The 26,755-nt window shown below is 41.4% G+C and overlaps 1 protein-coding gene across 2 annotated transcripts in view; it reads left to right on the plus strand.

Annotated features, from left to right (window-relative positions):
* ADCY8 (adenylate cyclase 8) overlaps positions 1-26,755 on the plus strand; it is a 251,173-nt gene that overhangs the window by 139,353 nt on the left and 85,065 nt on the right. For both annotated transcript variants that reach the window (XM_003782340.2, XM_012810007.2), the window contains exons 7-8: positions 1,799-2,069; positions 18,566-18,763. In XM_003782340.2, the coding sequence (XP_003782388.1) occupies positions 1,799-2,069; positions 18,566-18,763 (469 nt within the window). The remainder of the gene's footprint in view (positions 1-1,798; positions 2,070-18,565; positions 18,764-26,755) is intronic.

Below are 26,755 nucleotides of genomic sequence, written 5' to 3' on the forward strand. Positions count from 1 at the left end.
TAGAGAGCACGCGTTAAATGACTGGAGGTACATTGTAGTTTCTATTTCTTTACACCTCCTTTGCAATGAACTATCCTTTCTGGAAGAATAAATTTAGCAGAATGGGTTAGACGTGTGAAAGGAAAAAGTGGAAATAGTACTAAGAGTACAATGCATTTTAAAATTCCCCTCTTAAATATTTTTTAACTCCTTTGTTTCTTTGGATATATTATTTAGAATCACAAAATCCAAGCAAGATATTAAGCATCTACCTTATTCACTCAGTTGTTCAAAGGAGCAGAGCCCTGAAGTAGACGTACGGAAATGACTTTGAGATAAATCTAGGAGTAGGAACCTGTTAGTACACGTGCAATAGCACACTGAATTTGGAGAATTGTTGATTACTTGAATAGTTGGAGGCAGCATAGAAAGCTATAAAGGAGGAGCTTCAGAAAATGAGCTTTGAAGCGACAGGCCAGAGAATAGAGGCCTTACTCAGAAGTTAGACTGTCCCCATAAGCCTGAAGGAGGCATGGAAACACAGTAGTAATAGGATCACAATGGCACTTTTTAGGATATTCCTAATAACCTAACGATTTGCTTGTGTGGTACATCTAGTATACCATGCACTGTTGTGACTACCTTACACAAAGCAACTCATATAAAGCAGTGACCTTATGAGGTACATAATATTATATTTCTCATTTTTATGAGTTTTTCTAACTTATAGGAAGGTTAAATAATTTGCCCAATTATCTGTGGGCAAGATGGCAAGTGGTAAAGCTAGGGATGGAATCCAGACCACCTTGCTCATCTACCCTGACCCCAGTCCAGCACAGTACGTCATCTGATGCAGTTAGACAGTTATGAGTACAGAAAAACTCTTCCCCAGAAGAATTCACCATATGAAGTTTCAACAAATCAAGTCTTTTCCTTAAGGCCCTGATGTCATATATTATTTCCTTAAGGCCTTGATGTCATATATTATTTCCTTAAGGCCCTGATGTCATATATTACTTCTCAAAAAGAAATTTTAGTCATGAGCTAGAGCGGCTGACAAGTGTGCAGCAGTGAGTCACTTGGGGATGGCCTAGCCAGATGCCAGCCTGCAGCTTTGTTCTCTGATCCTTATAGTACGTGTTATAGAAGAAATTATATCTTACGGTGGTTTTCCCAAAGGACCCTCAATATAGCCCTAGGGACTTATAAGTCCTGCCCTTTTTCTTAAGAAGATTATAAACAAGTTGGAGAAACAAGGAACAAATACAGGAAAACTGGTAAAGGATAGGAAAAATCCCAAGGCAGTATGTTAACAGTTGTTGTCTGGCAATTTGGACAATAATTGCCACTGGGATCCAGAAACATTTATAGCACTTGTTTTTCCAATATAATCAAGACTACCAAAAAAAAAACCTCATTGATTCTTAAAGTTCACTGGGATCCAGAAACATTTACAGCACTTGTTTTTCCAATATAATCAAGACTACCAAAAAAAAACCTCATTGATTCTTAAAGTTCACTGGGATCAGACTGACATAAGAAAAGCCAAAACAAGTGCTGCAGTGTGGCTCAGCCGGGCTGTATTGATCACAGGTTGCAATGTTTCTTGTGAATTCAGTAATAACCTGCTCATGAATTTATTCTTATACTTCTATTTTCTTTAATTCTTTCTCCTTTTCAGGAGGACAAGTATTGTCCATGAAGTCATGTTCTAATGTAACCGTGTGCAGCCCTGATATTGGCTTAGCGCGGGACAAAAAACCAGCAACTATGCAAGCAACGTCAGGAATGTATAATGACCTGTGCTTTGTACAAACAGGAGGATTCACATTTCCAAAGCCACACTGGACTGCCTCAACGGTGACTATAATGTGGAAGAGGGTCACGGTAAAGAGAGGAACGAATTCTTAAGGAAGCATAATATAGAAACCTATTTAATTAAGCAGCCTGAGGACAGTCTGCTGTCCTTGCCTGAAGATATAATCAAGGAGTCTGTGAGCCCCTCAGACCGAAGAAACAGCGGGGCAACATTCACAGAAGGATCCTGGAGCCCCGAGCTGCCTTTTGATAACATCGTGGGGAAGCAGAATGTAAGTCCTCTGTCCCTTTTTCTGCTTGGCCACAAATGCATGCTCGGTGCATCTCCAGCCCAGATGCCTCTGAGAAAACTGATTCATCTTTAACCTTTTCTCCTTGAGCACCATAATTGCAAATGATCAAACACATCTCTGTATCTCCTTGGGACAGAATTAACCTCTATGTAATTTCAGGAAATGCCAGAAATGCCAGCAGATTCCTAACACTCTCTTCCTTTTCTTTTCCTTTCTTTTTTTTTTTTAACCTCACTAAAAATAAGCATCACATGAAGTTGAAATGTAATTTTATCCCACCTCAAATAAATCACTCACTTTGAAAAAGATAAACCTGCTGTTATTAAACTAAAAAGAAAGGTCAAGTGCATAAGAATGCCCCTTTTTAGGTAACTGGCCATTAGCAGTTCTGAGTTGCCCTCTGAGATCATAGACCAGAGGGCACCATTGATTTGAGAGATTGAAAGTAGCACCATGGGATGCCCAGAGTTAGGGAATTCAAGGGGAGCATTCAATTTTAAAGCCACCTACGTAATTCTATTATTATATAGGATGGATTTGCATCTTATACACAAAGGAAGGACAGGGCTAACAAAGCCAGAAAACAGGAGTTAACCACCAATAACCAAAAGTGTTTTTAAAAAATACTGGACTCACATGAAAGCTAAGGAGATGCTCAGAGCCAGAGCACTAGAGACGGAAGTTAGCAAGGTCAGCAACAGAAATTCTGCCCTCCTTAGAATGCTTATTCAGAGCACTGGCAAAATCAACTGTTCTAATATGGATTTTTTTAACTATTTGTCCAGAGCAAAAAGAATTAAATTCATGTAAGTTAAATAGTGTAACTCTGTCATACTTTTTTAAAGAAACAAATGAAAAAAGCCAAGAGATGGTTTGCCTGACAGTTCTTGATGTGATCCTGAGCCAAGGAGCTAAGAGTACAAGGGAGTAAGCAGACCAAGCTCATAGTGTCTGCAGCTTTAATTCCACAGACTTGAACATTTCCCACTAATGTGTAGATTTTTAAAAAAATCTGTCTGCATAGAGAAATTTGAGATGGAAAAGGTTAAAATGTTGAAAGTCTTCCCTCTTTCGTCTGCATTTGAAAGCTTAATGGGGGAACTCTGAGGCAAGTTTATCTTTAGTTTTTTCCCATTCTGTTGGAAGAAGTTATGAGGTAATGCATGGACCATATTCCCCCTGGGAAAGGCTGCAGATTGGATTTAGTCTGCACGCTTTGCAAAGAGTCAACTCTGAGGTGTTTGTGAGAGTTTCATTTTTCTCAAAACTTATGATGACCATAACTGATTACCGTGCCTAATCCTTTCCATCTCTGAATTGGGGTGCATGGTACAGTTTGATGGTATATAGAATCATCGTCTTATATACCTCTGGAGTTGGTGCATGGCCAGCTAGCAGTGCCCTCGCTGCTGCTTCTGCCTCTTGTTAGCTTGAGCCTGAATGCTAGTTATTAAAGAGAATGCGCACGCCTCCCCCTGAATACCTCAGTAACTCTGCATAAAGCTCGCTCTCTCTCAGATCTGCTTTTGTTTCAGCTTTTGTTTTTAAAAAGCTGTCTTTATTTAAAGATGTGGAAATTGAGAAAATTTCTTATCATTCTAATCTCAAGTGTACCTGACCTTGTTGCTAACAACTGATATCCAAGAAGAGAAGTCGATGTGGTTGATTTTATTCTGTGATTGATTGGTCTGGTTAATTTGTATACAAATAATTGAAATAGTCTTTGCTTATTTCCTAAAGCCATTACATGATGTTATCTAGACGTTATTGTAAAAGATGTCATTATTAGCCAACAATTGTCATTCTTGGTATTTAAACCATGTATTTCTAAGATGCCTGAGTTTTGCTGGGATATAACTCATCTGTGCCATTCCAACATGAATAATTTCCATTCATTTTGATGCCATCAGACTAAAGAGCCAATGAATAAGTTCGGATATTTACAAATGACCTTGTGGCACTAACAACATTTTGGAAATAACTGAGCTGATTAAAATAGTCAGAAGCATTTAGCTTGTACTTATGCTTCACTCTAGGAGTCAGTTAGCCATATGTGTAATTCAGAGACATAATGTGTCCCTGGACGAGCTCAAGACTGGTCTGGCTGAGCCTAGTCTGTGCCAAAACGCCCAGTCACTTCCATAGAAGCCCCAACCATCTGAGTGTTTGCATAACACAGATAAAACATACTAATGCTTCATTGGGGATTTTCCAGCTAAATTGGCCAGATGTTTTGGCTTTTATTGATTCATAATACGTGCTTAGAAGTATTTTTAATGATACCGAATTGCTGTGTCATATTCTGTGCTATGCAGACAGCAGATGTTCAGATAGTAACATCCTCATGTATTCATTCATTCAATGAGGATTAATTGAGCAGCTAGTACTTGCCAACTACTGTTACTAAAGAAAAAAAAGGACAGGAAAAAAATCACTTAAAATAAAATCAACCAGTAGTTTGCATTCTTCATGAAGGCAGCAATTATATCTGTTTCACTTACCACTGTTTAGCCCACAGTTAGAACAATACCCAGTAAATCACAGGGCCTGATTAAAATTTGTTGAATGGATGAGCGAAATGATAGCTGTGAGTAGTAAGGAGGAAGAACCAGTGAGGTTTGACTTCTAGGTTTTTTGCTTGAGTGACTGGGCAGATGATAGACCTTCCAACTCTAATAAGCAATACTGGAATGAAAGGAAGTTGGGAAGACTTGGAATTCATTAGGGGATGTATTGAACTCAGGATATCCAGGAGAAATCCAGGGAGAGATATACAGAAGGCTGCTGAACACATGCTCCTGTAGCTCAGGAATAGAAGAACTGTGCCAGGGATGTGGTTCTGGTCATCCTCAGATTCTGAGTGCAAGAAGAATCCATGACAGTAAAAGAGATCACTACAGGGCATCTGTAAAATTAAGGCATAAGAAGGCACAGAGCAGACCTTGAGAACCACCAGCTGGAAGGAGAAAGGGAATAAGGATTCCTAGACAAAGACAGAGAGCAGACAGTCAAAGTGGTCAGAGAGAAAGTGCTGCCCTGAAAGCCTGGAGAGTATAGCATTTTGAGAAGGAAGGGCCATCAACAAAGTCATATGCAGCCAAGAGGCCCAGTAAAATAAAGATGAAAACTGGCTATTGGAATGTGATGGAAGGACATCACTGGCACAAGGCAGATTTGGGGGGATGGAGGAGTCAGAAGCCAGGTTGTCGTAGCTGACAGAGAGGACTCTGGGTTTCCAAGAAGCACTCTAACTCCATCCCTGCCTCCTGTCCTCTACCCATGTCAGTAGTCTTTCAGTGGCTTGGAGGAGCAAGAAACATCACTAATAATTCTTTCTGGCCCCTTGTGTGGGTCACCCAGCCCGGGTCTTTACCTACCCGTGCATCTTCCCTGTTCCCACCCCCTTATCCATGCGGGTTAGAACTGCTGGTTTATCCCAGGCTGCTTTCTGGAATCCAGGTTGCTCATGGACATCCTGAGCACCAGGCTTTGCAACTCTGACCCCAGACCCATGCAGATGCTCCGCAAATTGATTTAATGTCTTGGCTTCCTGAACCCTGGCTAAGTTCCCAATGAGAATTTCCATTCTCACTCCAATGAGAATTTCCATTCCACTTAAATTACAGTGAACTACCTGGGATCATAAGTTTCTTGCCTTATGATCCCAGGTAGTTCACTGTAATTTAAGATTACAAAAGTAAGAAGTAGGTAGTTGAAATAGACCACAAGTGAAAAAATTTACCATTTGTGGAAGACTATCCCGAAATTTCAAGGCTAGATTGTCAGATGAGGTTAGGGTTAGGGTTTGGGTTAGAGCAAGGGACATTGGACCTCTCAGAATAAAAACAACATTGGAAATGAAAAGAAGACTTAAGAAAAGGGTCCTTCCCATAAAGAGTATATTCTTCCCTCTAGTGTATGCTCTGACTATGATCTATATCTAAGCTCGTGTTCTTGTTTATTCAGCTACTTAACAGATAGTCGGATACACTTGACGCACGAGATGCTATAATGAGTCCCTCTCCTCCCAGAGCTTACATTTCAATGGAGCAAAGAATGTAGACAATTAACCATAACATGTAAGTGCTATGAAGGAAATAGAGAGAGAGACCACCAGGGGGCTTTCAGAGAAGGTCTCTCTGGAGATTTGATTTGGGGGCGGAATGGACCCACATGCTAATAACAGGAACAGTGTTCTAAACAGAGGAAAAGGAGGGGCCTCGTTCTTCATGGCCCAAAGAAGCATCCTGGGTTTTTACCTTCTACTTTGTGCTCAGGTCTGCCAGTCTTACAAGACAGAGTATATGTATATTTTGTGTGTGTGTGGTATGTTGTATATGTGGTATGTGTATATCATGTGTGGTGTGGGTGTATTGTGTGGTGTGCATGTATATGTGTATATGTGCTTGTATTCAACCTCTGACATATATGGATCACTTGTTCACCAGGGCTATTTAGACATTTTCTGTCAAAGCTTCAGAAAATGGCCAGATTCTCCTCCAGCTAAAATTTGGAAGCCCTTTCCTACCTTGAGTGATCTCATCACCTGAATGTCCTAGTATACACGAAGGTTGTTTGCATGGAAAAAGCCAAATTTGGCAGCCTCTCAAATCTGCCTCCTGGTAAAACAAACAACCATCTGAAGTAGTCCCACTTGAACTGGAGAATGTTGAGACCAGAAAAAAAGGCAATGTGTATAGAGTGGAGGGCTGGCTGGACTGGCAAGCAGCAGAAAAGAACTATATGTTCACCTGCTCACTCTGGGACTTCCCTTATATCTGGTTCTCTGTGTTCATTGGAAAGATTCTTGTCTGATCACGGTCCTGATTTAAACCCTCAAGTAGACCTAGTGCTGATCCTCAGAGTCCACAAAGTGAACTGGTTAGTCCTGCAGACTATGAATCTTGTGATCTTGGGGTAAATCTCTGCATGACTCAAATTTGCCCATAGGATAGTGGAAGGGCCTGAATGTAAATACAAAACTGAATTATAGTCCTGGCTTCTGTGCTTACTACTAAGAGAACTCCGATAACCACTTCTCCCCGGCAAGACTCTGTGTTCTCACTTGCACAAGGGTAGAAGTGAGCTGGATGATCCAACAATTCCTTTCAGCTCTGGCATTGCGTCATTCAATTTCTCCACCTCAGACACATGCTGGGAGACTGTGGCCATACTGGTGAGTTACATATACTTCAAAATCCCAGCAGTCAAAGCCCAGACAATAAATAATTCACAGGGAAGCCACAGGAACACCCACGGCTTACAGTTATGTTTGTCCTAGTGAACTGTCTGAAAACATGGATACCAAATTCAGCAACAGAAGTTGAAGCAAAAGAAAAAAACTACTTGAGGTAAAATCTCATCTAACTAGGGAATGAAATTTACCCTTCCTATTAGCATTCTGAATAACTAAGTTGTGATTTTATATAGAAAAACACGCAAACATCGTTACCTCTGTTTTCTTTCAAGGTCTTGTTTTCACATGATCATTATGTTCTCCCATTGAATAATATTGATCCCTGGTATTTGATGTCTTTTCTTCTTGTTTCTGCCTCTAAAGGTGGGATTCCATGAAGTGACAAGCCTCTTTTGTGTGTGTGTGTGTATACAAATGCCACAAGAAAAGCCATGCTGTACATTCAGACTCACTTGACTCTCATCATTCACCTTGGAATAATCGGTCTCACCAAGTGCTCATTGGTTCACTCATTCATTCAGTCATCAATTATCAACTATGTCCAGAGAAACTACGGTGTTCCAGGAGAGGTGTTAGGTATTGCAGGTAGATGAAGAAGGTGGATCAAGAGCTCAGGAGTGCACAGTTTGATCCATGGTGTTACTAACAGGTCATCAGGCTCCATGTAAACATTGGTATGATTACAGCAGGAAAGAGCAGTAAAGGAAAGACGATTGACCTGAGTTAATCAGGGAAGGTCTTCCCAAAGAAGTGACACTTAAGCTGAAATCTGCAGGCAACAGGAGGCAAGCCTAAGAATAAAGGAACGAGGCCACAGGAACAGAGGAAAAGCAGGATACCCTCTCCCCACAGGTGTCTGCATTCACGGATCACAGGCTGCTCTTTCCCCCAAGGGATCTCTGACCTGAAATTTCTCCCACTAAAAACACCTGAAATATTGAATGTCGGTCTTAAAAAGGAAAGTGTTTTTAGAGTTTACTGCTTCTGTGATAAGCTGCAGACAATCTGATTGTCTATTTTCAATCTCGATATGCAGAAAATCACAGGCAAATTTTTCAACACAGAAAATTTGCTTTTAACCATTTTAACATCAGATTAAGTTCTGATGCTCATTGGATGGGACATCTGTAGGCTTAGGGGCAAGGACATGGAAGGCTTTGGAAGTTTCCCTGAAATCAATCTGCACTCTTCCAGTAACATGGCTTTTTCTGACAGTAAAATTCCCCAGGCTGTCCTCAGCCCTGACCCTGACGAAAGCTGCTGAGTTCAGCCAGGGAGAGTCATTACAGGGATCTGGTTTTTCATTCTGTTCAGAAAGGCAAGTGGATTTGAAGCCTTCCAGGGAGCACTGAGTGGATTAAGTAGGCAATTTGATTGATTTACTTTGACTAATCATCCTTCTTTCTTCTGGAGTTCCTGGGTAGACTAGGGTAGAAGAGATAAAGATAGAGATAGATATGGAGCTCACGGAGAATTGCAGCTCTGAAAATGTGCATTCAAGTTGCCAAGCACACAGCATGCAGACTGTGGTTACTCCCAGCCACTAAGTGTCTGAAACTTTTCTAAACAAACTAGTTGCATTCTTCTTTCACCAGAGATTAGCTAATTGATTGGGAAGTCATAAAATTGTGTGTCCTGATGAACATGAACAAATAAATGCATAGTATTTTAAATATGTGAAGATAAATTTATGTATGCTTTTTAAATAAGTGAAGATAGGTAGAAAGAGAAAGAACAGAAATCTGGATTTTTTTCCCCCTCACTCACTTCCTCAATTTGAAAACAAACAAGGAGGACTTACTGTACTGTACGTGAATCTCAGTGCTCACGTGGCCAGCGACTCAGCTCAGATTCTTCACTGTCAGATTCCTTCACTGAGCTACATCAGGATTGTTCCCACCTTTTTGCAACCAAGAATACCTTATGCTGCTTCTACCCTGGGTAATTTGGGTCTACGAAGGTTCTTCTTTCCAAAGTGACATTTGGTGTGAAGGAATTTGAATTCCTACATTTTAAAAGTGATTTGGTGTATGTGTCATGCTCTGCACAACAACCAACTCTCATCACTCTCAGGTGATGGGATTCCAGCCAGAGAAAGACACTTGACATTTTTGTTGGCCTGAGAAACCTTGTCCTGGCTTCTTGTGTCTGCACTGATCTTTGCTTTGGCCAGGCTGAGAGGGAAATTTCAGTGGCTTCCCTCAGCATGTGTCCAGGATGGATGAACACTTTTTTAAAGGTCCTCTCACATCTCAGGATTCCCTAAACTACCATTGTGAAGTCCAGCTTATGAGCCTCTAAATTTGTCACTGTCTCTTTTTAGTCCCTTGAAGGATCTTCACACTGTGAGATAACAAGGGTTTTGGATGCATCACATGTTGTACCACCCTCTCAGGATTCCATGTCTCAGGAACACAGGACCACTCCTAAGTGATAAACTCAGAAATAAACACTAAGGCTAATAACAAACGAGAGAAGCTAAATAGACGATCCCAATAGAAACAGGTGTGGTAGGAAAGTGAGGGTAGGGAATTAGAAGCCACAAAGTCCCAAAGATTTAATAGTTAGGCTCTAACCTGGGCGGGCTCTTCTTTTTGCCCTGCCACAACTGGTGAAAAGTAAGAGAGGCTGGATTCTTAAAAGTCAGTGATTTGTTGCTTCATTGGAACAAAATTAAGAAAAGCATCAATAACTAAATTTGATTAGTAAATTGTATAATAGGAATCTGAAAAAGCTCACAGTGATTGATTAAAAACACCAAACATGAGCAATTTAGCCGCAACTCAAGATATAATACCTTTTTCATTTACCGAAATAAAGTTACCCCTGAACCTTAAAAGACCTAAAAGTCTAAAGGATTCTTATATTTCAATTTTGCCCAAGTTAAACATGCACAAATGCATACTTTCTTTTCTCTGTGGCATTGACATTTCTGAAAAATCTACATCATTGACATTCGCAAAAAAACTGAGTAGCTAAGGTCCTTATATATGTTTGTTTATTCATTTTCTGAGCTGAAATTCTCCAGAATGCTGATCCAAGGTTGTTCCATCAATGGAATAGTGGTCACCTCTTCAGCTACAGCCTATGACATGTCAACACAGCCACAGAAGCGTTGGGGGTACTTTAGTTCACACCCATCCTATGGCCTTATAAATTAACCATTAACGTTTCATCTGCTCTCCCCAACTTAGGGGAATCCTGGCTCCATTCCTGGATTTTACTCTATCCCAGCACTTATATCCCCCAACCCTAAGATAAAGTCAGTGCTGGGATTTGCATATTTGTTCCATACATTACTATGGCTGTGTTATTTTAAAAGATAAAAATTCAATTGACAACTGGCCTCAATTCATGTGGCTTCAAAGTAATTATGTCTGTGCCATGTTCTGTTTAAGCTAATTCTGTAAAAGTTTAGCAACCTTTTATTATTATAAATGTGGCACAAGTGTATAAATAACTCAAATGTAATCCTCATTTCCACTCTCTTTTCTGAGAAACTCAAAGAATACTAGAGTCAGGAACCCAGCTAATAAATGGACCAGTGGAATGGAATCAGGCAGGACAAAAATCCATGTCAACACAACATGTCCTGAGTTAACCTGACTTGGGGTCCTTGGATTAGGACTTCAGGATAAAATCTGGAATGTTGGAGATTCCTTCCATGAGCTATGAGTCTTCTTATCCTAAGAGTTCTGCCCAGTCACCTGGACTTGTGATTGGGTCTGGAAGTGTAGCCTCAGCTGACCACTTGCCCACACCATGTCCAAACAAAAAAAGTCATGCTCTTCCAGTAGGTTGAACCAAAGCACGGAGAGAGGTCTCTAACCCAGGGCAAAGCACACACTGAAAAGACAACTTAGCACAATGTTTGACTATTCTAGGACCTTACCCTATAATGAATGAGCTGTTTTCATGATCCAGCTTACTAAGGTTATTTGAAAGGTCAACAGTGAGGCTGTGGGATTCAAATAAATACAAAATAGTAAATGTCTACCAAAGGATCAGCCAGAACTAAGACCTCCTTCTATCATTATTTTATTCTCTTCATTATAAAAGAGATTGAACTTTCAAGATACCAAGTGACAAAGGCCAACCAAAGGATCTCACAGATCCTTTAATCCCTATCAAATTCAACATTCAGAAAACATTTGGGAACTTCCAATTCCGCCGAACAGTGAGAACAGCAATTATCCGAATGGCCTGGGCCCCAGACTAACACTGTTTTCTCATGATTGGGGATTCAGAGGTGTGCTGAACCCTCCAGAAGGCTTGCTAGAAGCATCTGAACTATTATTTCAGCAAACAGAGTGGACATTCTGACTCTTATTAGGTGGTTTCCTGGGGCAGAAGCGATGAGACTATTAGGAAAATTACTTAAACCTCTTCCTATGGCAGAACCCCATAGGCCTCCTTCCACAGTCAGATCTCATGAAACATTCATTTGCTTTGTTTGAAAAACAGATTATGGTGACATAAATATTCAAAACAGAAAAGAAAATCGGGATTCCTAGCTAAAAAGCATCAAACAGATTATTTGGATGTGATATTTCATTTTCTCTTAGTACAGACAGGAAAAGTTGCAACAGTCTTGACTAACATACATTGCTTACAGGGGATGATCCGATTTATTAGCATTGGCATTCCTATAAAAAGGAAAAATTGGTATTGGCAGGTTCTGGGAGAGCTCATGTGGGTATTTTCTCCCCAAGTCAGTGTTTACTGATACGCCGCTTTGCACCTACTTACCAGAAACAGCACATCTCACCTCCAAGGAAATCTCTGCTGTCCATCTCCAGGTTTGAGAAAAAAAAAAAAATAACCATTGTAGTTTCCAAAACACAACCATTCTCCCAGAGGTCCTAAATGTAAATCATTATAGACTAGACCACCTCAAAGCTTCCTCAAGATGTGAGCATTCTTAAAAGCAGTAAGAGATAAGTACTTAAGATGATGCGTATATTAATTAGCTTGGCTCAGTCATCCCACATTGTATGTGCATATCATAACATCCCTGTGTCCCACTTGCTGTATATACTGTTATAATATGCCCCCAAAACTGACACAAAAATAGCCTCTTTAAAAATAGAGACCTTGTCTTCTGGGGATTTGGTTGGTGTTTTAACAAACAGTAGAGGGAAGAACAAATAGCTGAAGGTGCCGAGATGCTCTCACTCAGGCTTAGTGCCTCTCCTGCGCCTCGTAGGACAGGGGAAGGAGGATAAGGACTGAAAGATGAAAACTCTGCCTTTTCCACAACCCAAAGCCTGCATACAGGTGGCAGTTTGAAATGGAGCTGCAAAGGTCTCCAAATTAGGCACAGAAAAAGACTGCCTAAAAAGACTGGCCCTCCCTACTTCTGAGAACAGACTCTAGGGTCTGGAAGTAAGTAGAGTCGTTGGGAGAGGATGGGCTGTTTCAGCATGAGAGGTGAGAGGCCGCACAGCTCTGCCCTGAGCTTGCTGGACTGGACAACCAGTCTAGGTCTTTTCCAAATTAGCAATGAGCTGGCCCCCACAGCGGGACTTTAGTCACAACTTCTATGGCTGAATCTCAAGACTGCCACATCTACCTCATCAGGGAACTAATAAAGGGTAAAGGGCTAGCCTTCCGACACAGCTGGCTCATGGAAAACATGAAAGTGAAGTTGTCCCAGGTATTGGTCCCAGAAAAGGCTCGAGCTCACCACCTTCCTATCTATGGTCTCTGGTACTGTACTGGCTAGAACTGGGAGGTTAGCAATGGGAGTGGCCTTCTCTGGATTCCCAAAATCCAAATAAAGCCTTACATTGACAAGCAGCATAAGGCTTCCTTTAAAGGCTCTTAGATGGAATATCAACCATCCAGTAGTGCCTTTTATCTCATGTTGATCAAAAACCAGGCATTTGATTTGAACTCGGGGAAATTATTTTTTATTTAATACAGCTTGGTACATAGAATCTTTCCAAATTTGGAGTCCATCTGGGAGAAATCAGAAAACACTTAGGGGACTTTTGCTGCAAAAGACCAGAAACACTATCCTAGGAATAATCTTCTTATGTGTACATAAAAACATTCAACTTTTTATCCATCCATCCACTAATTCCTTCCACACCTATTTATTAAGAACCCATCAAATATGTCATATTCTGGATACTCAGTTATAGGAAAACATAGCTCCTGACCTCAAGGAAATCAAAGTCTAAGGGAAGAAACACGTAATTCAGCAATTACAATGAATCACAGTAATTATTTTGTTAAGGAAATAGGCTTCCTGGAGGAGGTGATGTCTGAATTGATTCTTAAAGTAGCATTAGGAATGTGCCTAGATGCTCCATGTTCCAATGCATAAAATATACTATACAGAGTAATTATGGCAGGTGTTCAAGCTCTTGCACTAAGTCAGATGCCCTTCGCATTGTGTCTGATGTTCTGTGAGTAGCACTCACACGCATGGACAGGGTAGAAAGCTTTGCACGGCATGTAGAAGCCGTGCCACCTGTGGAATGACTGGGAACATCAAAGTCATTTGCCCGGAGAAGAAAATTCAGGACATCAGAAGGTGGCCACGTGGTGGGAGACAGAGTGGATGGAAATGGGGAATCAAAGTAGAGAACTTTAGAGCACCATTTCCCAGACAGTAGTCCATGGACCATCTAGAAGCAAGAAAAAGGGGGGTTTGGTCAAAAAAATTTGGCAGATGCAGAGCTTAAACATCTGATTTCTGTAAAAGACATCAGTGCCTTTATGTCAGTAAAATGTACTGTGAGATTCTAAAAGGAGGATAAGAATATTTCTCATTCAATAAACATGCACCAAGTGGCTACAGAGCACCAGGCACTGGGGACAATAAATCAACCAAAGAGAAATAGGCAAGGTAAGGAGAAAGGGCAGGAAACAAACCACAGATTGACATCGTCTAAACCAACTGGTCCACAGATCCACTGTGTAATGAAGCAGCCCATCATTCTTCTTTCTTGGACATTCCTGAGAAAAAGTGAATTAGAAGGATCTTATGCTGAAATAGAGTGCTCAGCACTGAGACCATGTAAACTGATTTACAGTGTTAATAGAGATGCTTTACAGGGCGTTTTGAGATTGGAATGTGTGATCCAGAAGTGTTTTTGACTCATCAAAACTGGATGTTTCAGATAGCACACCATCCACCTGAAAACTTGCTGGGAAGAATTTATTTGAGGTGACAAACTGATTGACAAATACCAAAGTTTATGGCTATCCATGAAGTGATAGGACTTGCAGGAAAAGCAGAGTTTCCGTGGGTACATAGACAAAGATGAGTCACAAAGGGAAGCCTCCGAGTCATAAAACAGATGATAAGCTTTTTGGGATTTGTGACTTCCTTGAACCTCTCAAATGCGGTTTACAAGGGGCTATCCAGACAGTCTGATTGTAACTTGCACCAGAGCCCCCAGACTGTCAGGCAAGACCTTATCTTCAGAAACTTGGGTTCAGAAGAGACTCTGGCTCTCACTTGTGCTTTGATCTGTCTTAGGGAGGGAGGAAGTATTTTCTGAAATACCTGAGGACAGCATGCATCCCTATTGGGATGAATCTAGGGGCTGTAATATCTTTTCTTGTGAAGAAACTAAGTCATAAGAGCCCATCTCAGCAGCAAACTTCGACATGTCTGCTGCTCTCACGTGACCTCCAAAAGATCTAAAAACAAGCAAATAAATAGCATTATTCATTTAGGACATTATATATTTGTAACATCATTCATAGCATTTATAATGATGTCCATAATATCATCTATAACATCATCACTCTAATCTGACCTCCCAAATATCAAAAAACATCAGCTACATAAATACATATGCATATTTATTATTGTGTATAAACATAATAATGCTTCAATTATACATTGAAAAATATATTCAGTATATGTATTCAATTACATATGTTATTTTCAATCCTTCTGATGGCATTTCCCATTTCCTTTCATTTTATCTGTTTGTTCTTTCTGTTCTCTAGCCAATTGCATAAGTTGTTTGTGTGAAAGAACTGTCTCAACAGTTTGGAGGTTAATTTAAGACTGGAATCATATCTGTACGCTTTTGCTATTTTTCTAACATGATCCCAGTCTAGCTCACACTGGTGCTGTAAGTCTGAAAAAGAGAAAGCCCTGTTCTATTAAAAATAGCTCATTCCAGTATGACTCTACGTAGACAAGTAAGACATTTATGCATTTCTCCAATACTGCTTACGAATGAATCACTCTGAAACTAGTGATGCATGGATTTCTGGTATTAGCATCATTATCTCACTGAAGGTGAACACCTGGCCAACTCTCAGTGATCAGTGACAATGGAAAGAGAGGGGTATCACAGGCAATCTCAAACCATAGTCACCCCCAAAGTCATCTACGCCTTGCAGTGCATGGGGGGTTCAATGAAAGCAGATGATTTCCCGATGTCGCCTCCTAATTTCAATTTGCTTGCCTTCTGGAGTTAGTGCTGGTCATCCCTTGAGAATATGTGCCCTGAAGGAGGAAGGTGGGTGCTAGAGAATTGGTGGTCAAACAGCACACGTGATTGTCATATGTAATTGACAGAGCAAGTGGTTAGGGAAAAAAGATCATTGAGAATGACGACCTGCATTAAATACTAAGGATACACTTAGAAGGCAAAAAGAAAAAATAACTACTTGGGCAAGAAAAGAATTTTCCACCACCACATCATTGACATTTTGATGAGAGGGATTTTTCCCCAGCTGTTAACTACAACCTGGGATGAAAGAAAGAGAGGGGCTCCCAAATTTTTCTCCCATTTGAAACAACCACACAGACAGCCAATAGGATGTGATAAGGAGTCGGGGCACTCTGAAAAAAGGGGGTGTGTTATTCCATGCCCTCTAGAAGTGGCCAATGATAGCATCCTCCTTCTCTGAACGGGGTGTTATAAACCACAAGCAGCCATAAAGCAGGGTCCATTCCTAATTTCCAAATGTCTCCTACAGTATCAATCCCTGACAATGTTTTTCAACAGTCCACATCAGTTTGAGAAAAATAAGGGCAACGTAGCAAGTTATTCATTAAATTAATTGTACTCACTGTAAAGGACTATCTCTTATTCTGAGATAATATCATTCTTGTTAAAAAAGAAAAGTGCCCTTTCTTGTATGAAATCATAGTTATATTAGAGCACTGTGTTGTAGTAACTGCTGCTACAGCTGCTGTTGCTGCTGAAATTTAAACAAATCAGTCCCAAAAATATTTTTTTGAAACTTCCCTCTTCTGTGAAATCCAAAGGTTTGGGAGCCACTGAAGGCATCAGAGATTGGAGGAGTGGATAAGCTCAATTTAGTTCAAAGAAGGAACACCGTAAGCAAAGTAAAATTTCAGGAAGTGATAGAGATGCCTAAGTGTGAATGTACAGAGGTATCATGGTGGATTTGTCTCTAGCTATTAGACCCCAGCTCCAACCACTTACCAGGGAGCATCCTGGCATCCCAAAGGCAGAACGTATGGCCTGACAAGGGTAGCTGCAGTGCCCTTCCCACCTCCTTTCCAGGATAGAGAACTAAGTTTTGACATTTTCCAAGTTGCATAGAAAGAATTTCCACCCAGGAAACCACTGGGAAATCCACCAAGTGGCTATGTGTCCACCTCTCTGTTCTCCGGGATGCCACACTAATGGCATTTAATCCCAGGTGTTTAGCCCTCTGGCCCCTCGTGGATCCTGCTGTTCAGTTTTCTGGAACATTTGTCCCTGGTTTCTTCTCTCAGCTCCAGCCCTTCCCCCACTAGCATCCATTCTTGTCTCTGGAGTAGTGTCCTTGGTACTCAGTGCCCTAAGACTATACACTTGGCCCTCTCATGTGGCCACATACACCTCCATCTTTAATCCTGGGGCTGGAGAAGAGGGTTTCAGTGAATTCTACCAGTGACAAGCCCTCCAGTAGCATTCTTTAGAGTCCTCGAATTTATGTTACAGTGAGTACCTTCATGAGGTTAAATGAAGGGTCCAGCAGACCATAGGAGTGAGCTGGATGGGGTTACAGAGGCCAAAGGCCCTGACTCCAGCTGTGGTCCTGGAGCCAGTAGATCTGGCTCAGCTGCAAAAGAGCATGTCTCTCTGAGGCGCATCACTACCTGAAGGTTTGGTCAGGAGGGTCTCCAAGGTCCTCTTGTCTCTGCTCACAGACTGCCATTGGACGGCTCCACAATCTAGCCTGTATTCTAAACATAGTCAAACTGAGAGGCTGGCAGAGAATAGCAGGTGCACTGGGTATGCACAGCGGCAGGCAGTTTTCAGTTCCCCACTCACTCTGCAGATACATCTCATCTTATGCTCCCCTTGAAATCTCTTGGGGGATGGGATGGGCTTTCCTGTCTGTGTCCCTCTAGGCCCAACTCACACTTTTTTTAATGTCAAAAAAAAACTGTTTTGAGTTGGAGCTGTGAGTGAACATTACAGTTAGTGAGATCCAGACAGTTGATCTTCTCACAGCTACTGAGTCACCAGGAGACAAGGTCCCCCTGCCAAGGCTGGTGCGACTACATATGGAAATGCAGTCTCTGCATCCATGTACCCATATCCAATTACCCACCACGGGGGTTGTGCCTTTCCCCACCTCTGTTGTTTAACCCTGTGAAATGGTGGGAGGCTACAACTGCTTGCATTTTTTGCCTAGAGGAAATTACACACATATATCTATATAAAGATATAGATATATAATGGTCTGTGCTTCAGGGGGAGGGACATCCTGGTGAAGTATAAACATTTAACCATTTTTATCAAGTTTAAGAAGCAGATCCTGGCACATTTGGCTGTATGTCTATAAGGAATGTCCAAAAAAAATGCAAGCCATGGAACCCTAAGTCTCTCTCCCACCATTCAATGGAAGATGACAAGAAATTGTGGAATCTACTCTTTGAAGATGATCATTTTTGTGGGCACTTGAGATATATTTGCTTTCTGTTGTTTTATTTTATTTTATTTTATTTTTTTAGTTTTCTTTCTCTCATACCTGGAATGTGCCTGGTTGGAGAAAGTGTCTGGATTAACATTTTTCAGCCAACAACTCTGCAAATAGCTCAACCAAAGGAATTCAGTGCACTACACAGAGGGCAGGGGAGTGTCCCTCTTGATGTGATATTTTGCCAGGTTGTGTTTCTCTGAACCAGATGCAAATCTGATCAACTTCTGTAGGTTTCACTGAATACAACTGCATGGAATGCTGTTACTGTTTGCAATGCAACATGATCTAAAAACATTGCATTTCTTCTGATCCAAGGGGACTAGCAGGTTTATTGTGTTTGCATGTGCTTTCCCCCTAGACTCTGGCTGCCCTAACAAGAAATTCAATAAATCTGCTTCCAAACCATCTTGCACAAGCTTTGCATGTCCAGTCTGGGCCTGAGGAAATTAACAAGAGAATAGAACATACCATCGACTTGCGGAGTGGTGATAAATTGAGAAGAGAGCATATCAAGCCTTTCTCACTGATGTTTAAAGACTCCAGCCTGGAGCACAAGGTAGAGCTGGGTCTCCACAGTGGCTCTTTTTCCAGAATGAATTGTTGTAAATGTTCATGGGTGTAGCCAGAGAGCCCAGGGGCTGTGGTTTCAGTTTCTTTCTTTCTGTGTTTGTTTGTGATTTTGTTTGGTTTGGTACTCTTCTTTTCTTTTTCTCTTTGTAAATCATGAGTAGACTGAAAGCCATGAGAGGAGATGCTGGTTAGATAAAGAGAACTTCAGCTTTAAGAAAGAACAAAGACTCCTTTTACTCAGTAAGCATGAAAAGAGTTTCTCCTACTTTGAGATTATTAAGCCAAGTGACATTAACACCCACTTGCCTTTGCTTTTAGGTGAACTCACATCATTTACAGCCACTGTAACATCATAAGTGAGGGCACCTAACATAAGCATTAGTGATAAACATTGTCTTTCTCAGATTTTAGACTGCTACTATTCCACGTTCCCCATTGTCCAAGGCTCAGAACTGCCTTCCTGAAGACAGAGTAGAAAGATGTGTTGTAGATTCAGAATCAGGTTAGAATTTCTCCTGTATCACTTCCCTGCTATGGGACCTTGGATGAGTGTAGTAATCTCTCTGAGCATGAATTTCTCCTCGTACAATGAGGGTGATCTCCACGCAGATGCTTTGATTGGGTGAAGTGTTCAAAAATACTGGCAGCTATCACCACATCCACAATGACTTTTTCCCATGTCCCTCCTCCCGCCCAGCTTCCAATTGTAAATGGGAGTGGGAATGGGGTGCTGTCCATGTTTAACTTGACTGCTCCTTTGCACTGATGGAAGCTGACAGACCTTCCTTGACTGAGCACAGGAGGTGCTTGGCATCTGCAGGAGCTTCGGGCAAGAACAGCAGGGAATTTGCAAGTACATTTCAGCAGTTTGATCCAATATTCTGTAAAGCTCCAGTGAGCAATTTGTGTGTGTGTGTGTGTGTGTGAGTTTACTCAGCTGCCTGGGAGATTGTGGCTTCCTCAGTTTAGGGAGTTCGTCCTTCTGTGCACATGCACAATTCTCAGTAAGTTTCTTTGCCAACTACCTGAAGATTGTAAACTCTAAAATTAATACCCTTACCTGCAATTCCCAATTTGAAAGTTTTTATGTCCACATACAGAGAAAAACATAAGATAAAGAAACATTTTGCCTCACCCTACACACACACCCCCCAAAAAAATAGAAGGTGGACTTTTCTTAGTCAGAATGTAACTAAAAGTTTAAGGTTCAAATTAAATGCATTTTCTTTCCTGGTTACTGCATTGAAGAAGCTAGGACAAAGAGCAGAGTGTCTTTGCAAAATATCTTCTCAATTACTGTGTGTAAATACCTGTGTCCAGAGCTAATACAAAGCCTCTTCATTCATTTTTGCTAAAGATGTGCTTGCTTCACTAATGACCTAACCCCTGCAGACTGTGATGCTTTCGAGTATGTTTTATTTAATTGCATCCTCATCTCATCTGCAGCCTTCTGGTCCTAAAGCAGGAATGGGCCTAGGGGAAGTACAGCACGTCTGAGGTTGATTTCTATGGCCAGGGGTGGTTCCTACAGGAGAGTCAGAGGGCAGCACACTAAATGGACATGGGTCTTCCCAGTGACAATCCAGTCATGGGTCATCCGGCCTGGGCTGTGCATATATGGTTTCCTCAGTAGTGATAGCAATGAGGTGTGCCAGAAAACATGGACTCTCCTCTGGTCACAGAGACATTTCTCATTGCCGCTTGCTTTGGGATCCTCTTTCTAGGGACTGGATTACTGCTGAGTAGACAGCATAGTACAAGTAACATCCATTGGGTGTTTTCCAAGTGCCAGGCACTATTTCTAAGTTGTTTGCACAAATTGATTAACAACAGCAATAGTATGAAGTGGATTATTATGAGCCTTATCTTATACTTGATGAAAGAAGATATGGAGCTATAATTTTGAAACCTGCCCGAAGTGGGATTGCCATCAGAGGGCCTGGGATCCAAGTCTCCTGGGACCCCAAAGCCAACGCTGCTATTGGTTTGCTGCCTGGAGTGAAGACAATCTTTCACTGTCTTCATTCTCTTCTTTTGCACTTTGGATGGGTGGGAGGAATAGGGAAGGGTTTGGATGTAGAGATAAGGTAGGAAAGAGTCCTAGAGCTGTAGTAAAATGGATACAAGACTTTCAAAGTCATAGGATTCCAGCATCAGTGATGAGTATAGCGTGTAGCTACTCGAGGCCTGGTATTACACAGGTCAGTTTATTGCATCCTCGGAGAAGCATCACCATCTCACTTACAAAAGAGAAAACTGAGCCCCAGGGAGGTTACGCAGAGATCGTAGATCTCAAAATCCAACTACCAGATTTCATTGACTCTAAGGGACCATTGATTGTGAAGTGCTCTATTTTCTATGCAGCACTCAGAAAGGAAAATCCCTCAGCATGGCAGTCTAAGAGGAAACACCCACATACAGACATCAATAAGCTGGGTTTACGCCTTCCGAGTAAAAATGGACAGAGAACCCCCTGCCCAGTAGACAAGGGTAGTAAGGAAACCAACATGCCTGTACATTGGTATGACTAAATAAAGGGAAGAAGATCCCCAAGAATTTAAACTCCAAAATGCAATCTACATAGGTTTGCTTCATGAATTCACACTTTGAATGTAGCCTAAAAAAAAAAAAAAAATCAAGCAGAGAATTTAATTTAAAGTGGTCCGGAGTTGTGTTGATATTGCCACCTGGTGACCAGCAGAAGCAATCACAAACCTCTCTCGAAATATTTTAAAGATTCCTCTGATAATAAGGTGCCTTCTGATTTTAGAAATGTTCAAGTGTGCATTTTAAGAAAACTTTCACATGTTAATTAAAAGCTACATCTTAGAATATCTGAAGACTCTTCTCCTCCCACTGCCCTACCCTACTTCTTGGGAGCAGGTTCGGACCTTAAAAGCATGTTTTCTGAAAGGGAAAATGGAAATGGAAACAAAGACTGCACCTTGCAATTTTTATAGGAAGAAAAGTCTTTGTTCTAGATGAATAATCAGAAGATGCATGAATAAGGGAACCTGTTCACCTCTCCACCTTTATGAGTGAATTACAGAACACTGAAATGTTCAAACATTGAAATGAACCAAGCTCCACTGAAAAACCATTCAGACGTCCCCTGGTCACTTTTGCTTATAAGAACTGGCGTATCTACACACTGTGTTGTGTGAAACTGGACTTTTTTCTACCTCATGGTATTGCATAAACATTTGCTGAATGAAAATGGAAATGAATAAGGACTCAGTTAAAGGAGTTTGGGGGAGACTGCCTCACCCCCTGAAGCTGGTCTCGGGATATTTTTAGGAATTCTAAGATCCAAAGGACAAGGGTCACTTTTGCTGTGACTCTTTTCAGTGGGGTTTCAGGGGAGAAAAAATTCTGCACACTCCTTGCCGTGGAGATTCAAAGGTGGTTCACTCCCTCCTCCCCATTCCAGGAGGCTTTTGAGTTATACTTCAGAATAATGTATTCCTAACTCCTATGAGTCAGCCAAATTGGGGCAACATACTTTCCCTTCTTCTAGTTTTTGGAAATGAGGAAATCTGTGACGTGAGGAAGTGAGTGGGACGGCTCCTGACCTCTTCGTCAGTCAGCGCTATGAATCTATTTCCTGTGATGTCGGTAGCCTGTGTCCTGGATTGCCCAGGACAGTCTTGGGCGTCTGCTTTCCTGCTGTCATTATTAGGAGCAATTCCTTTCACTCTCTGAAATCACCCAGTGTAGATGTCATGTGACAAGTCATATGACCCAGGGCTCGGGCTTCCACCAGGTTAGAATTCCTGCTTTTCCATACCTTCACTTCCCAGCAACCTCATGAGGGCTTTTTGAACAGACTCCTGGAGTGGAGGGTGGGGGAGGGGAGGAAGTGCTAATTCAGTCGCCAAAGGTCCTCTTTAGCTCCTCCCAAGTTTCATAGACAAATCCTTTACCCTTCTTTGGTTGGGCTAATTATTTCCCAAGAGGGCGCACAGGTCTCAAGGGGCAAACAAAATTAGAACGAGGGCAAAGAGTTGTAGAAAACATAATATGAAGTTGTCAGATGTGATCAATCATATTGGATTTCTTTCTTGTTAATAAAAACAATACATTTTCACTACTGAAAGTTTATACTAGTGTAGTAGGTCCTAGTTCCACAAACCCAGCTGACCTGGTACTTGGCTGAGCCAGAAAGGTCAACTGAGGCACAGTGTTAATCAAAAGCAAAAGGGAGTGGAAACTGAAAATAAAACTGGAGGGGCCCCGGCAGTGTGGCTAGAGAGAGCAAAAGTCACCTGCGGAAGTCTCAGAGGGACAAAGATTTTATTTAGGAAGAACAAAGAGGAAGTTTAGAGCCCTAGCAGACAGAGTTGGAAGTGAGTCCCTCTCAAGGAGGAGAAAAGGCGAGAAAGACTGAGACGCAAAGGTCTCCAGGGATAAAGATACCATCTCCGCTTGAAATGGGCTGCAGGTCTGTCATTGGCCTCTCTGCACCTCCAGGCCCTTTTGGACGGGTCATTCCTTGTCTTTTTTCTATTTATTGATCCTTGGCTACCTAGGTTACCCACATTCTTATGGGCCCTCCAGACTTCCTGTTTTAGCAGACCGGGTTCTCCTCCTGCCCTCCTTGAAGCCCCTTCCATAGTGTCCCTTCTCACTAAGCATAATAACGCAAAAAGAAGCCAATGAAATCTGCTTGGGTCTTTCAACCCATGATAGCCGTTTTGACATCTGTCATTCTGGTCTTACATGAGTGTGAATGTATAATCTGTGCAATGTTTTATAAAAATTGACCATTTTGTATGTAAGTTTTTGTAACTTAGTATTAAGCATTCTTTGCTTGAACCTTTTCCCCACGTTATTAAACACTGAATTACAAAATAATTTTAGCATCTGCATACTATTCCATTGCATCTTTTAACCATTTGGGCTCTTTTTTCCCTGTTTTTCACTCTTATAAATTACAAATTAGGTCTCAATAGCCAGACTGTTCATTAAATTTTATGTCCATGCTTATTATTTCCTTAGGATAAAATCACAAGGATGGGTAAAAGAGAATGTGTATTTTTAAATGGTCAATAGGCATTTTGAAATTGCCCTCAAAATTTGTGTTTACATTTTTTAAAAAATTGCGAATTTGGACCAGAATATCCCTGTCATTTTTACTTTTATTTTTTTTTAAACAGGGCTGAGGCTCGGCGCCTATAGCTCAACCGGCTAAGGCGCCAGCCACGTACACCTAAGGTGGCGGGTTCGAATCCCCAGCCCGGACCCGCCAAAACAACAATGACGACTGCAACCAAAAAAAAAAAAAAAAATAGCCGGGCGTTGTGGCGGGCGCCTGTGATCCCAGCTACTTGGGAGGCGGAGGCAGGAGACTCGCTTGAGCCCAGGAGTTGGAGGTTGCTGTGAGCTGTAATGCCACGGCACTCTACCCAGGGGGACAGCTTGAGGCTCTGTCTCAAAAAAAAAAAAAAAACAGGGCTGAAGTTGAAAGTCTTTCTGTAGGTGTTATGGTATTTATTTCTCCTTTTGTGATTTACTCATTTATAATATCTTAACGGCGTGATTTACACATTTGTCCTAACTGCCTACCTTTTACTGTGGTGCTGCCTTTGTCTTCTTGATTTGTGAGCCTTCTTTATACAGTGAAGAACTTACCCTTTTGAAGGATCATTTATCTCGAGCTTTCAGAGCACTCAGGAGAAGGTGATGTTTCTCAGTATCTGGTCCTCATTTCTTTTCTGGAACTAAGTTTGAACGATGCTTAGGATGGGAAAAGCCATTAATTACAATTCTTTATGAATATTTATAGGCCAGAGAAACCAATCAAAATCTTTAGTGCCTTAGAAGAGCTTAGTAACGTAGGAATATTATTTGCAATGAGTTCATTAAGCTTAGTGTTCCAAAGGCAATGTCAGCAATGAGGTGACTTCCTCATCTTAAATAAAGGTTAAGATATGTTTAATATATACGTCAAAATGCATTGGTTAGTTGTGCTTTGGATATGGGCATTTTCGTGTGCTGTATCAATGAAGATCAGATTTCCTTCCTTCTTTCAATACTTATATCTTCCTGCTTAATTCCAAAAGTGTTTCTTTGAGTCAAGGTCTCCTTTTGTCCTTGTGACAAATTTATGCAGTAAAACCCACTTTGTCCTAGGCTCATAGTTTTCAAAGTTGAGAATCACCTAGGGATGTTTTTGAAATGCAGGTACCTTCCCATCCCTCTACTCCCAACATTCTGATTTTGCAGGGAAACTTGCATTTTGGAGAACTCCTCTTTGGGAATTCTATTATTCTAAGTTATAAACCACACGTCTCTGTCCTTGGAGACATGAGAACGTGGAGCGTGAAGACTTGCCCCAAATCTTCAGAGATCTGCTTACATCACGCCCCAGGTTCACACTTGAAGATAATGTGGCCTTTGACGGGCCTAGAGGAGATGGCATCATGAGGCTCACAATGGTACGTGGAGGACAGGCTCCAGATCAAACAGACCTTGGTTCCATTCCCACCTTAGAAATACAAGTGGCCACAAAGGACATCAGTGATCATTAATGAATAATGACATGTGGATATCACACACACATGCAATCCTCATTCAGCTCACAAGTGTTCAGTCCTTGCTAAAAGACAGAGGAAAGAACGTAGACTTGATTACTGGGTAGATGTGACCACCACCCAGGTCCAGCAAGTTGCTGGCTGGTGATGCAGAGCAAGCAGCTTGATCTCCCTGAGATGATCATCATCATCTCGTGGAGGTTTTTGTATAAAATTAGATGACACAATCTTTAAACAACAGATATTTTAATAGATGTGGTAGTCTTACTTTTCCTTTGTCCTTCTAATTTATTATATGCCAATCCAAACCTGGGTGAGGTTAAAGTCTCACTTAAAACAAACATCACACTTCTCCCAGAGCCTTTTAAAAGAAGCTACTTCATTAAAAATTGTAGGGGGGGACAATCTTAAGGTGTCTTATATCTCAGGATATTAAGGTCCCAACCTTCATAAATCTAACCAAATGTGGGCTCATAGCATCTGGAGACAGCTGTTTCCATCAATGCTCCAGGGCCACGGGAGCACCAGCAGTGACCACCTTGGCCCGTGGGATGTTTTTAAATATGTAAGTGTCATTCATTTGGATTTTCTCTAAATAATTAGATTATCCAAAGCTCTTTATTATCACAGTCTTCCAGAGAAGCTGGGAAAAAATCTTCTGTCTTATTAAGGATATTGACTGCTTGATCATAACCAAAGGCCATGCTTTTATTTCTATGAAGAAAAGCCAGCCAAGGACTTGGTATCATTTTAAATATGGGTTCTTTACCCCTAAAAGAACTATCCCTCCGTCCATGCATCTGGTGTGGAATCCATCCAGCACAGCTCAGAGCAGTCAGTCTCCTTGCTATGTCCTCCATTTATGGTCAATCACCAGATTTCATATACTGAGGCTCTGAAGACTTCACATTCTAGCTGTGCTCTTGGACCAGTCATCGAACTTCCTATCCTAAAAATGGGCATGAGAATGGTCACAGCACAGGGCTGTTGTGGAGAAGAAATGCAGACAATATTTATTAAGTGCCTTAAAGTCTGCAATGGATTGCAACTGAGGCAGTGACGTCACAAGGAAATTGATCACTTGATCACTTGCTGCCATATCATGCCCCATCCTGTATATTTTATGTTTGTTATCTCAATTTATCTAACTGCTACAACGTCCTTTCCTGTGGGTATTAGTGTTACTGTCTGACACTGAGGGAGTCTCAGAGAGTTTGAGAAGCTTTTCCAAGGCCCTTGCTAGCAGAAGGCAGCAGAGCTGGAATTCACATATGATGCACTGTCTCCCAAGCTATTCTACCACGTCTTCTACATCTTGAAAACTCCCATCCTTTTCATAGTGCTGTTTTCCATATAGTCTGGAATTTGCAGAGAATAAGGCCAATGGGGTGCATGGGAGGGATTACATAGCAATGCATATGGTGAGGTAGGGAAACAAGCAAAAT

This window comes from Otolemur garnettii, unplaced genomic scaffold (assembly GCF_000181295.1).
Source record: "Otolemur garnettii isolate 467f Iridium unplaced genomic scaffold, OtoGar3 scaffold00004, whole genome shotgun sequence".
Taxonomy (NCBI): domain Eukaryota; kingdom Metazoa; phylum Chordata; class Mammalia; order Primates; family Galagidae; genus Otolemur; species Otolemur garnettii.